The sequence below is a fragment of the Strongylocentrotus purpuratus genome, unplaced genomic scaffold (assembly GCF_000002235.5).
Source record: "Strongylocentrotus purpuratus isolate Spur 01 unplaced genomic scaffold, Spur_5.0 spur5_scaffold_3, whole genome shotgun sequence".
NCBI lineage: Eukaryota > Metazoa > Echinodermata > Echinoidea > Camarodonta > Strongylocentrotidae > Strongylocentrotus > Strongylocentrotus purpuratus.
The window spans coordinates 24945135-24957350 of record NW_022145609.1 but is presented as its reverse complement, the minus strand read 5'-3'; the positions used below and the strand labels follow the sequence as shown (position 1 = coordinate 24957350).

At 36.5% G+C, this 12216-nt stretch overlaps 1 protein-coding gene across 1 annotated transcript; it reads left to right on the top strand.

Annotated features, from left to right (window-relative positions):
• The first annotated feature begins 6561 nt into the window (after positions 1-6561).
• LOC115928542 (atrial natriuretic peptide-converting enzyme-like) lies at positions 6562-11136 on the top strand. The gene is made up of 6 exons (XM_030995843.1): positions 6562-6577; positions 7567-7926; positions 8322-8429; positions 8795-8913; positions 9427-9661; positions 10910-11136. Exons 1-6 carry the CDS (start codon positions 6562-6564, stop codon positions 11110-11112), a joined length of 1041 nt encoding a protein of 346 aa, XP_030851703.1. The 3' UTR covers positions 11113-11136.
• Positions 11137-12216: the final 1080 nt, after the last annotated feature.

The window sequence follows — 12216 nt, the reverse complement described above, 5'->3', positions numbered from 1 at the left end:
GACAGATCACCTATTGTTTTCGTCAGAATTTTCTTTCTTTATTTATTTCTTCACTTTTTTGTGGACAAGATAACTCAAGATCAGTTTAATCAATTTCATTCAATTTTGGCACAGTTATAGGTCATTCCCATAAGACGTGACAGGAACATTTTCAAGGTCTTCAGGTCATCGTGACGTCATCCAGGCGCCATTTTGTGAAATCACATTATCCATCATATCTTCATGATGCATAAGCAAAGGTCATTCATATTCATATCACATATACTTCAGGTCAAGGGTCAACAAGTCCTGTCATCAAAAGTCACATAAAGGTCATGACGCGCACGTACGCGCGCGTCAAAATTGAAAAATGCTCAAAATCACTTAACTATTAAACGAGAGTACGAATCAGGTCATTTTAAGCATTTCAAAATTTTCCGTCCGTACGTGTCCCCGCGCGCGTTGCGCGCGCTCACAACGCGCGGAAAAGGTCAAATTCATTTTTTTTTACATGATTTAGATTCCTCTTACCGTAAATGACAATTTTCATTTATTTCAGTCACCCTTGACCTTTCAAAAGGCCGTGAGCGCGCGTCAAAGTTCAAAATCCGCGCGTGCTGCTACGGGCAATATAATGCAAATTTGATCAAAAACATGACATTTTAAAAATCAAAATAGCTCTTCAGATAATCAATTGATCCCATTTTTTATATCATGGTTGGAAGAAGCATGAAATATGATTTCATGTGTCATTTGACCCTCAATTAACTCATGACGTCAGCATAATGGCCTCCGAACTCAAAATTTTAATTTGCATATTATGACGTCTTTTTTTTCTCGATCAGATGCCGGGATCATGCTCATATTTCACTTACAAAGTGCGATTTGATAATTCCATTTTCCGTTTACGTGTAATCTCTATGGGAAATGTTTTGGTATATCGGTAACGCACTTGACTTCCGACCTCGAGGTCCCTGGTTCGAGTCCGGGCGTCTCCAACAATTTTTTTTCTTCACTTTTTTTTTCTTTTTGACCTTTCACTGTACCATCTCCTTTGAATATTAAAACACGTACAATCGCAAATAATGTAATAAACAACCATATTTACTTTATTATTACCCTATTATCACTTGATCCATTACTTTTTGCGTGTAATCCTTATGGGAGATGACTTTTTCTCAAATCTGGATTCTACATTCTTGTCTTTTGCGAGCAATATCGCCGTTATTTCAGCTTGATTTTTGTTGATTTTTGAGTATGTTGTAGCTGAGACTATATACTATCTAAATGTTCTCTCATTTTGTTCAGTCTGATGTCATCATGGTCTGTTGATGATAATCATCAACATCATCATGATCATCATCATCATCATTATCGTCATCACCATTACTATCAAGATCATCATCATCATCATGATGATGATCATTGTTTACATGTCTTTATAACTTCTCCCTTTCTCAATACAGTAACTATTTTAATCTATCATAAGACTTGAAGACAGATCACCTTATTCGTCTTCGTGACGAATTAAATTCTAGTTTATTATTAAATATTTTTCTTATTTCTAACCACTTTTTTGTTAGGAAGATAACTTAAAAATGGCTCAATCAAATGCATTGAAATTTGGCACACATGTGTATAGGCATATGTACAAAGCACAATAATGTTTTCAACATTGACCTTCACTGATGACGTCATCTAGGTGCCATTTTGTAAAATTTTACGAAAATCAACTCATGATCATATCTTCATAACCAAAAGCTATTTCTCATTCATATTTATCATGATCAAGATCAATATCCGTCCAGTCAATTTCAGGTCAAATAACGCGCGGATACGCAAACGTCCGCGCGTCAATGCGCGCGCAAAATTTTGAAATGCTCAAAATCGTCCCAAAATCATTTTTCATACGTTTAGGCCATTCTAAGCATTTTATAAAAAATCGCGCACACGCGCATGCGCGCGCGTTTTCGCGCGTAAAAATATTGCACAACATAGAATTGCCTTTTTTTTTCTTTCATAATATTTCACATACATTTACCAACAAATTGATACCACGTTTGTATCTTTATGACTATAAATAACGGATTGATCGACCGTTGAACAAAAATTTCCGTGCGCGCGAGCTCTTGTAATACATAGCATATATGGGCAAAAACATGCCTATACAAAATCCATTGTAGCTCTTTAGGATGCAAGGTGACCCCAATTTGTTTCATATTTTAATAGAGTAAAATTCGGAGATATTTTTTCATGTCTCATTTGACCCTCAATTAACTTCTGACGTCATCAAAATGGCCTCCGAACTCAAAATTCCAATTTGCATATTATGACGTCAGCATATTTATGGAAAATTGATTGTATCTCTGTAAATATTGATAGATTTTCTTCCGAATTTTGATATGTTCTAGCTGAGACAATTTCTACAAATGCAGTCACTATTATCCTTCATTTTGACAAAGGCATCATGGCGTATTTTTGCGATTAAAGGAGGCATGTCAATTTTTCACATTTTGCGTGTATTCTCTATGGGACATGACTTTTTCTCAAAACTGGATTCTTTATTCCCGTCTTTCGCGAGCAATATATCTGTCGTTTTAGCTTCGTTTTTGCTGAGCTTCGAGTATGTTGAAGCTGAGACAATAAGCTATCACAAATGTGCCCTTTAAATTTTAATTGAAACAGCCCACCTATACTTGTTCAAAACAAGTATTACAAATCTAGTAAGGTGGGCTGTATAACGTACAGACCACCTTATAATTTCGTTAGAATTGCCTTTATTTATTTATCAGGTGGGCTGTATAACGTACATAGCACCTTATAATTTCGTTAGAATTGCCTTTTATTTATTATCAGGTGGGCTGTATAACGTACAGACCACCTTATAATTTCGTTAGAATTGCCTTTATTTATTTATTATCAGGTGGGCTGTATAACGTACAGACCACCTTATAATTTCGTTAGAATTGCCTTTATTTATTTATTATTTATCAGGTGGGCTGTATCTAATACAGACCACCTTATATTTTTGTTAAAATTGCCTTTATTTATTTTTCTTAATTCTCGCCACTTTTTTGTTAGCAAGATAACTTGAAATTGTCTAAATCAAATAACTTGAAATTTGGCACACATATGTATAGGCATATGGAAAAAACACAGTAAGGTTTTCAACCTTGACCTTGACTGATGACGTCATCTAGGCGCCATTTTGTGAAATTTTCTGAAAATAAACTCATGATCATATCTTCATAACCAAAAGGTATTTCTCATTCATATTTATTATGATTAAGGTCAATATCAGTCCAGTCAATTTCAGGTCAAAAAACGCGCGCGTGCGCGTACGTCCGCGCGTCAGTGCGCGCGCAAAAATTTTAAATGCTCGAAATCATCTCAAATTTATTTTGCATACGTTTCAGGTCATTTTAAGCATTTTATAAAAAATCGCGCGTACGAGCATGCGCGCGCGTTTTCGCGCGTAACACCATTACAAAACATAGAATCGCCATTTTTTTTTCTTTCATGATATTTCTCATATTTTTTCAAGGAATTTGATACCATGTTTATCTCTTTATGACCATTATTAACAAGATGAGCGTAAATTGAAGATAAATGTCAGTGCGCGCGAGCTCTTTTAATACATAGCATATATGGGCAAAAACATGCCTATACAAAATCCATTATAGCTCTTTGGAATGCACCGGGATCCTCATTTTTTCATCATATTTAGATAGAGTATGAGTCGAAAATATGATTCTATGTCTCATTTGGCCATTAAGTGTATCGTGACATCATCACAATGGCCTTGGAACTCAAAATACGAACTTGCATATTATGACGTCAGCATATTTATGTAAAATTGATTGTATATCTGTAAATATTGATCAATTTTCTTCAAAATTTCGATATGTTGTAGCTAAGACAATTCTCTACAAGCGCAGTAATAATCATTTTTCATTTTGATGACGTCATCGTAGTAAAAATTTTGATTAAAGGCCTCATGTCAAAAACTTCATAATTTGCGTGTTAGGCCTATAGAAGGTGAATTTAGTTCACGTTATGAATCTACATGATATTGTTTTTTAAGAATTTGTAAGCAGTATGTCGCTTATTTTTGCTCTATTTTGTCTCAAATTTTAGTTGACCAGCCCACCTATACTTGTTCCAAACAAGTATTATATGTCTAGTTATTAAATATTTTTCTTATTTCTAACCACTTTTTTGTTAGCAAGATAACTTAAAAATGGCTCGATGAAATGCCTTGAAATTTGGCAGACATATGTATAGGCATATGTACAAAGCACAGAATTTTTTTCAACCTTGACCTTGACTGATGACGTCATCTAGGTGCCATTTTGTAAAATTTTACGAAAATCAATTCATGATCATATCTTCATAACCAAAAAGTATTTCTCATTTATATTTATCATGATCAAGGTCAATATCCTTCCGGTCAATTTCAGGTCAAATAACGCGCGCGTGCGCGTACGTCCGCGCGTCAATGCGCGCGTAAAATTTTGAAATGCTCAAAATCGTCTCAAAATCATTTTGTATACGTTTTAGGCCATTCTAAGCATTTTATAAAAAATCGCACACACGCGCATGCGCGCGCGTTAAACTTTTTCACAACATAGAATCGCCATTTTTTTTCTTTCATAATATTCCACATAATTTTACAAAGAAATTGATACCATGTTTGTCTCTTTATGACTATTTATATCGGAATGATCGACCGTTAAACACAAATTTCCGTGCGCGCGAGCTCTTGTAATACATAGCATATATGGGCAAAAACATGCAAATCCATTGTCGCTCTTTAGGATGCAAGGTGACCCCAATTTTTTTTCATATTTTGATTGAGTATGAATCAGAGATATGATTTCATGTCTCATTTGACCCTCAATTAGGTCATGACGTCATCATAATGGCCTCCGAACTCAAAATTTCAATTTGACTATTATGACGTCAGCATATTTTTGGAAAGTTGATTGTATCTTTGTAAAAATTGATCGATTTTCTTCAAAATTTTGATATGTTCTAGCTGAGACAATTTTCTACAAATCCATTTGCCACAATTTTTCATTTTGACAAAGGCATCATGGCGTATTTTTGCGATTAAAGGAGGCATGTCAATTTTTCACATTTTGCGTGTATTCTCCATGGGACATGACTTTTTCTCAAAACTTGATTCTACATTCCCGTCTTTCGCGAGCAATCTCTACGTCGTTTTAGCTTCATTTACGCTGAACTTCGAGTATGTTGTAGCTGAGACAAAAAGCTATCTCAAATGTACCCTTCATTTTGCCTCAATTTTTTGTTGGATTAGCCCACCTATACTTGTTTCAAACAAGTATTACAAATCTAGTTCTTTATTTTTCTTATTTCGAACCACTTTTTTGTAAGCACGATTACTTGAAAATGGCTCAATCAAATGCCTTCAAATTTGGCACACATATGTATAGGCATATGTACAAAGCACAATAATGTTTTCAACATTGACCTTTACTGATGACGTCATCTAGGCGCCATTTTGCAAAATTTTACAAAACACAACTCATGATCATATCTTCATAACCAAAAGCTATTTCTCATTCATATTTATCATGATCAAGGTCAATATCCGTCCGGTCAATGGCAGGTCAAATAACGCGCACGTGCGCGTACGTCCGCGCGTCAATGCGCGCGCAAAATTTTGAAATGCTCAAAATCGTCTCAAAATCATTTTGCATACGTTTAAGGCCATTCTAAGCATTTTATAAAAAATCGCGCACACGCGAAAGCGTGCGCGTTTTCGCGCGTAAAACTATTGCACAACATAGAATCGCCATTTTTTTTCTTTTATAATATTCCACATATTTTTACAAACAAATTGATAGCATGTTTATCTCTTTATGACTATTAATGACGGAATGATCGACCGTTAAACATAAATTTCCGTGCGCGCGAGCTCTTGTAATACATAGCATATATGGGCAAAAACATGCCTATGCAAAATCCATTGTAGCTCTTTAGGATGCAAGGTGACCCCAATTTTTTTTCATATTTTGATTGAGTATGAATCAGAAATATGATTTAATGTCTCATTTGACCCTCAATTAACTCATGACGTCATCATAATGACCTCCGAACTCAAAATATCAATTTGCATATTATGTCGTCATCATATTTTTGGAAAATTGATAGTATCTCTCTTAATATTGATCAATTTTCTTTCAAATTTTGATATGTTCTACCTGAGAATATTTTCTACAAATATTTTTGTCACGATATTTCATTTTGACAAAGGCATCATGGCGTATTTTTGCGATTAAAGGAGATATGTCAATTTTTCTCATTTTGCGTGTATTCTCTAAGGGTCATGACTTTTTCTCAAAACTGGATTCTACATTCCCGTCTTTCACGAGCAATATCTCCGTCGTTTTATCTTTGTTTTCGCTGAGCTTCGGGTATCTTGTAGCTGAGACAAAAAGCTATCACAAGTGTGCCCTTAATTCTTCGTTCAGATGCCGGGATCATGCTCATATTTTACTTGCAATGTGTGATTTGATAATTCCATTTTCCGCTCACATGTAATCGCTATGGAAAATGTTTTGGTATATCGGTAACGCACTTGACTTCCGACCTCGACACCCCTGGTTCGAGTCCGGGCTTCTCCAGCAATTTTTTTCTTCATTTTTTTCTTTTGACCTTTCACTGTACCATCTCCTTTGAATATTTAAACACGTAGAATCGCAAATAATGGAATTAACAACCATATTTACTTCATTATTACCCTATTACCACTTGATTCATTACTTTTTGCGTGTAATCCCTATGGGAGATGACTTTTTCTCAAATCTGGATTCTACATTCATATCTTTTGCGAGCAATATACCCGTTCTTTCTGCTTGGATTTTGTTGCTTTTTGAGTATGTTGTAGCTGAGACTATATGCTATCTAAATCACCCCTCATTTTTTCATTAAGATGTCAGGATCACGCTCATGATCATCATTATCATCATGATCGTCATTATCATCGTTATCATCATTACCATCATCATCATCATCATGACCATCGTCATCATGATCATCATTATCATCAACATTATCATGATCATGATCATTATCAGTATGATCATCACATCATCATCATCATCATTCATTCATCATCATGATCATCAAGGAGTTAATTTCCCATTACTTTGTTTCATATGTACATCATTTCTTATTTCATTAAATTTCACAATGATCATAATCATTTCTCGATATTTTGTTCATCAGTTAAGTGATCACTTCAGTTCATGTCACAGTTCAATCTATCAGTTCATCAGTTCATCAGTTTAGCTCATCAATTCAGTTCATTTCACATCAGTTCAATCTATCAGTTCATCCTTTCATCAGTACTTCATTCATCAATTCATATCTTAATACATCATTTAACATTGACATCATTATATTGGACAATTGAATTGAAGATGAGCTTGATCATTAGACTTGAAGACAGACCACCTAATGACGAATTAAATTTCTAGTTATTATTATTATTATTATTATTATTATTATTATCATTATTATTATTATTATTATTATTATTATGAATTCATTGCACAGATACCAGCATCACTGTAATAGAACTTGAATGGAGCGAAATCACTGTCATATCTTCACCCGGCTATCCATTCTACTACGACTCGAACCTCGACCTTACTTGGGTACTCACGGCTCCAGTGGGTCACATCCTCCAGATACAGATCCTGGACCTGGCCCTAGAGACGGACAATGACTACTTGTACATTGGTTCTGGGCCTGGTCCCAATGAACCTGGTTCTTGGGAGCTTCAGAAACTGACTGGGTATAACTATTCCAGTGAACCCGCTACACCCGGTCACTCTATGTGGGCCAGGTTTACCACGGATGTCTCAAGGGATGATATTGGCTTCAGTCTTCGTGTCACAGCTATACTTAACCCTGGTAAGATAATATTAGCCATAGGTTCTGCTTCTTAAGAGGTGTCGTGGTATTGTGGATACGTCACTGGGTTTGCGTTTCGAGTCTCAGCAAGGCACTAATGTCCTTTGGCAAGACATTAATATACATTTGTTAATATCCTCCCAGACATAGTAAATGGCATCCCTGTAGAAATTTATTCCTTGAATACTTTGAACGCCTTTGAATAGGGCAACTGGGCTAAAGCCAGGGTTATAATATTACTTTGTAGGCGCCTTGAGCTTCCTCTGGGATGAATGTGTGTGCAATATAAATGTAGCTATTATTCTTCTTACATTGTTATTATAACAAATTATAACAAATTGTTTTACTAGAATTGAGATTATCTATAATTCGATGCTTTAAATACTTCATGACAGAATGCAGCAGCGGTCAAATGCAATGTTCTAGTGGACTGTGTATCAGCGAATCGGCAAGGTGTGACGGAAATAACGACTGTCTCGATTTCTCAGATGAGGAATACTGTCGTAAGTTTTGATTTAACGTTTACATTTGCTTCTCAATTAATTCCCATCGTTATACATGTAGTTACATGAAATTTACATTTCCTTGAATTGTATTGCACACCTGTCTATGAATTTCTATGTTATTTCTATATATTGAGGGAGTTTCTATACTTCCGGATTTTACTTTAGAGAGAGTTTTTTTCCCTGAGTTTTTGTTAAGCAGTTCCCCAAACACATTAAGCCTTTCATGACCTTCAGCGGTTGAATTATTTTGATTGCCCTTTTTGTTGCTGTTAATGTGTCATATATGTTGTCTGCTTTCCTGATTTCTCTGACATGTTATCGCTGTTTTTAACCCTTCATTGATCGATTTTTCTACTACCCAGCGTACTGCGAACAAGTTCATTTAGATATATGTAGACAGAGCCTGGCCTACAATTTGACTTTTTTCCCGAATCGGAACGCCGAGACATCAGACGCTGCAGTGGGAGGCTTTACAGACATGGTAAAGCAGCGGAATGTCTTTTTAATTGCTTTATAAAGGAATGTTGAGTTGATTCTTTATTACTGATCGGTTTGTCCAGATTATTGGTGATTTTCATAGATAATGCCAGGAACGGTTAATTAATTAGTGTTAACATTAGTAGAACATTGTCTTACTACGATTATTGACCTGTATATCAACCAATGAATTTGGTATTTGTTTATTCGCATTCAATAATTCTTTTTTGTAAAAGTGATTCTTTGCGAGGGGATATCACACAGAAGGATGTATTTTTCAGAGACGTAACGACTGAAAATATGTTGGAGATCTGTTTTGATGTAATATTTATTGTTTGTCTGAAAATACATTATTTATGTTATATTTGTCGGCACGTGGTCCCCCCCTACCACTTGCAAGAGCTGCTGGCTATACTGACGTTGTTGATGTACCATACACATCTACGTTGCAATTGCCTCCTTTTAAAATCCTGACGTGAAATCCTCAAAGTTTATACTTTCTAATGACCTACCATAGGCAGATACTATATCATCGTGCCATGATCACCTGATCCCCTTCATGTGCACCATATACTATCCGGAATGCACCCATAACGGCCCAACCCATCGGGTGTGCTACTCCGACTGTTTAGCAGTCACTGATGCCTGCAAGGCATCCTTTGAGCAACTCCTCGACCGCCCTTGGCCCGTCAACTGTTCCATGTTTACCGATGAACAGGAGGAAGATGGGAGCTGTTTTGGCCCTGCGGGAGGTAAAGACCATGCAGCCATATTCATGTAGATGATATTGAGTTAAGAATATGCTTGGACTTAATAAGATAATAATATATAATAACAATAATTTAAGATTTGTATAGCGCACATATCTGCTTATAATGGCACTCAAGGCGCACAAAAAAGATTCACTATTAACATTTCAAATACAAACAATAAACAAATTGAAATTAACAAACTAATAATAAATCAACAAATAAAAAAAATATGCAAATTACAGATTCAGTAAGACATTGAAATGTCCATGTGAGTTAATCATATTTTTCCTTCATAAGGTAGGTCTTTAGATGCTTGTGGAATAGTTCAATTGTTTTACTTAGTTTAATGTATGAAGGGAGTGCATTCCACAAACGCGGGGCTGCTACAGAGAAGGACCTGTCGCCCCAAGACCGCCTTGTTCGAGCTTCCTGAAACTGGTGGACATTTCCTGAACGTAGACCAAGTCTAGAGGATCTCTTCTCCTCCAGTAGATCTGACAAGTATAGTAATGTCTGGTTGGTTTTGGTTTTAAAAACCAGGGAAAGTACCTTGTACTTGAGTCTTTGCCTCACAGGCAGCCAGTGCAGATATTCGTTAACGGGGGTTATATGATCAGATAACTTTGATCGGGTGACAAGCCGAGCCGCAGAATTTTGGACCTTCTGCAGTCGTTTGATGAGAGTGTCGGGCACTCCATTCAGGGTACTATTGTACATGTCCAATCGTGACGTGACGAGTGCATGGACTGCCTGCTTCGTGGCATGTGGAGTCAGATAATCCCGGATTTGACGAATGTGCCTGATGTGATAACATGCTGATCGGATGCAGCTAGAGATTTGGGGTTCCATTGACATGTTGGAATCCAGTGTTAGATGCACTAAGTGTTTATAAATGATAGTTCATAAAACCGAAGAAAATATGTCAGCATGTTCTATTGAATTCATCACATGTGGCAGTGGCGTGCAACTAATGAGATGGGGATGGCGGCACTGATCTTACTGCCAAGTGGGTTTTTAGAGAAAAATGAAAATCAGCATCCAAAAAGGAGGTGGATTCGAGCGTATTCAAAGGTGGTCTATCATCTTCTTCGGGCATCCTTTTCCCTCCTCTTTTCATTTTATTTTGATTTATGCTTTGTTTTGTTTCATTTGCTTTGGGGGAGGCAAAGGGGTGCTATTCGAATTGGGTGGATGTCCCTTCCCTTCCTGTCGTTGTGCCACTGACTTGCAACTTTATCCCTCCCCCAGATATTTTTGGTACCAACATATGCGGGACACGCCCTGCATACGCATCAGACCAAAACAGGGTTCTTGGTGGTACCAACGCACGCCAAGGGGAATTCCCTTGGATTGGTTCACTCCGCCTCGAAGGATTGGATTTTGGAGGACATTGGTGTGGGTCTACCCTGATCAACTCTCAATGGGTTCTTACCGCCGCTCACTGCGTGTAAGTATGATGCCACTATAAAATCAGACTCGTTTGCTCTGTGGAAATGAAAGCAAATTGACAACTTACCTTCACAATTTATATAGAAGCGAACGTGTTTACCTCTAGATTGCATGTACTATAACTAAACAAATAATGCACTGAGTTTTCGTCTAAATAATCGTAGTCATGAAATTATACATATAAAGTATCACTAGTAGTCAATATCTGTACACCCAATTATATATCCGTTCCTTTGAACAGATCAACCCAATTACAATATCATGTAAAAGGCATTAAGCAATATTTTATTGAACTTTGCGCTATATGAGAAGCAATTGTATGTATGTATGAAATAGGTAGAACGAGTCAACGCAAAACGTAGCATATCCCCTCGCAGGGTATAAATGGCCTAATACGTCAGAACAAGTTACCTCCATTAGACTATATTATTATATTACTGGGCAAGGAAGTTAACCACATTTTCGCATATATAATTAGGCATTTTCGCATATTTTATGAGTTATGACCTTTCACTTTTTACCTGAATACTCCAAAAACGATCTCAGGCCGTATTTTGATATCACGTACCTTCATATAGGCCTAGCTCTGCTTTTTAGTCGGCCCTCCTTCCCTTTCAATATCATGTTTTTTTAAAATAAATGTATTGTATTGTGCAAATTGATCTTAATGTATCATATTGCTTCGGTTGTCTCATTTTTGCTCACTGGAACATTGCCAGCACAAACCACTGACCTCTAACTCCTGGACGGATCATCGCCCATTCCCATTCACTATATGTTACGTACTAAAAGGCTGTATTGTCTGACCGTTCATGAATATTCATGTTTTTGCTTAACTGGGCAAAATGTTCGCTTTTACTAATAAAATTGGAAAAAATGACGGTGAGGGGTTGGATGAAATGGACATAATGAACCAAGTAGAAGTGATCTATGATAATTTATGCTTCCTATCATTCGTGTGCTTGACCTATAATCTTAAAATCGCTTGGCAAACTGAGTCCAAAGTTCGACTTGTTTCACATGTGTATTATAGGCAATGACGAGCTTGCAACTTATTTTGATCAAATTACGGTGGATGAACTTTCAAAAATCAATGGGACATGAAG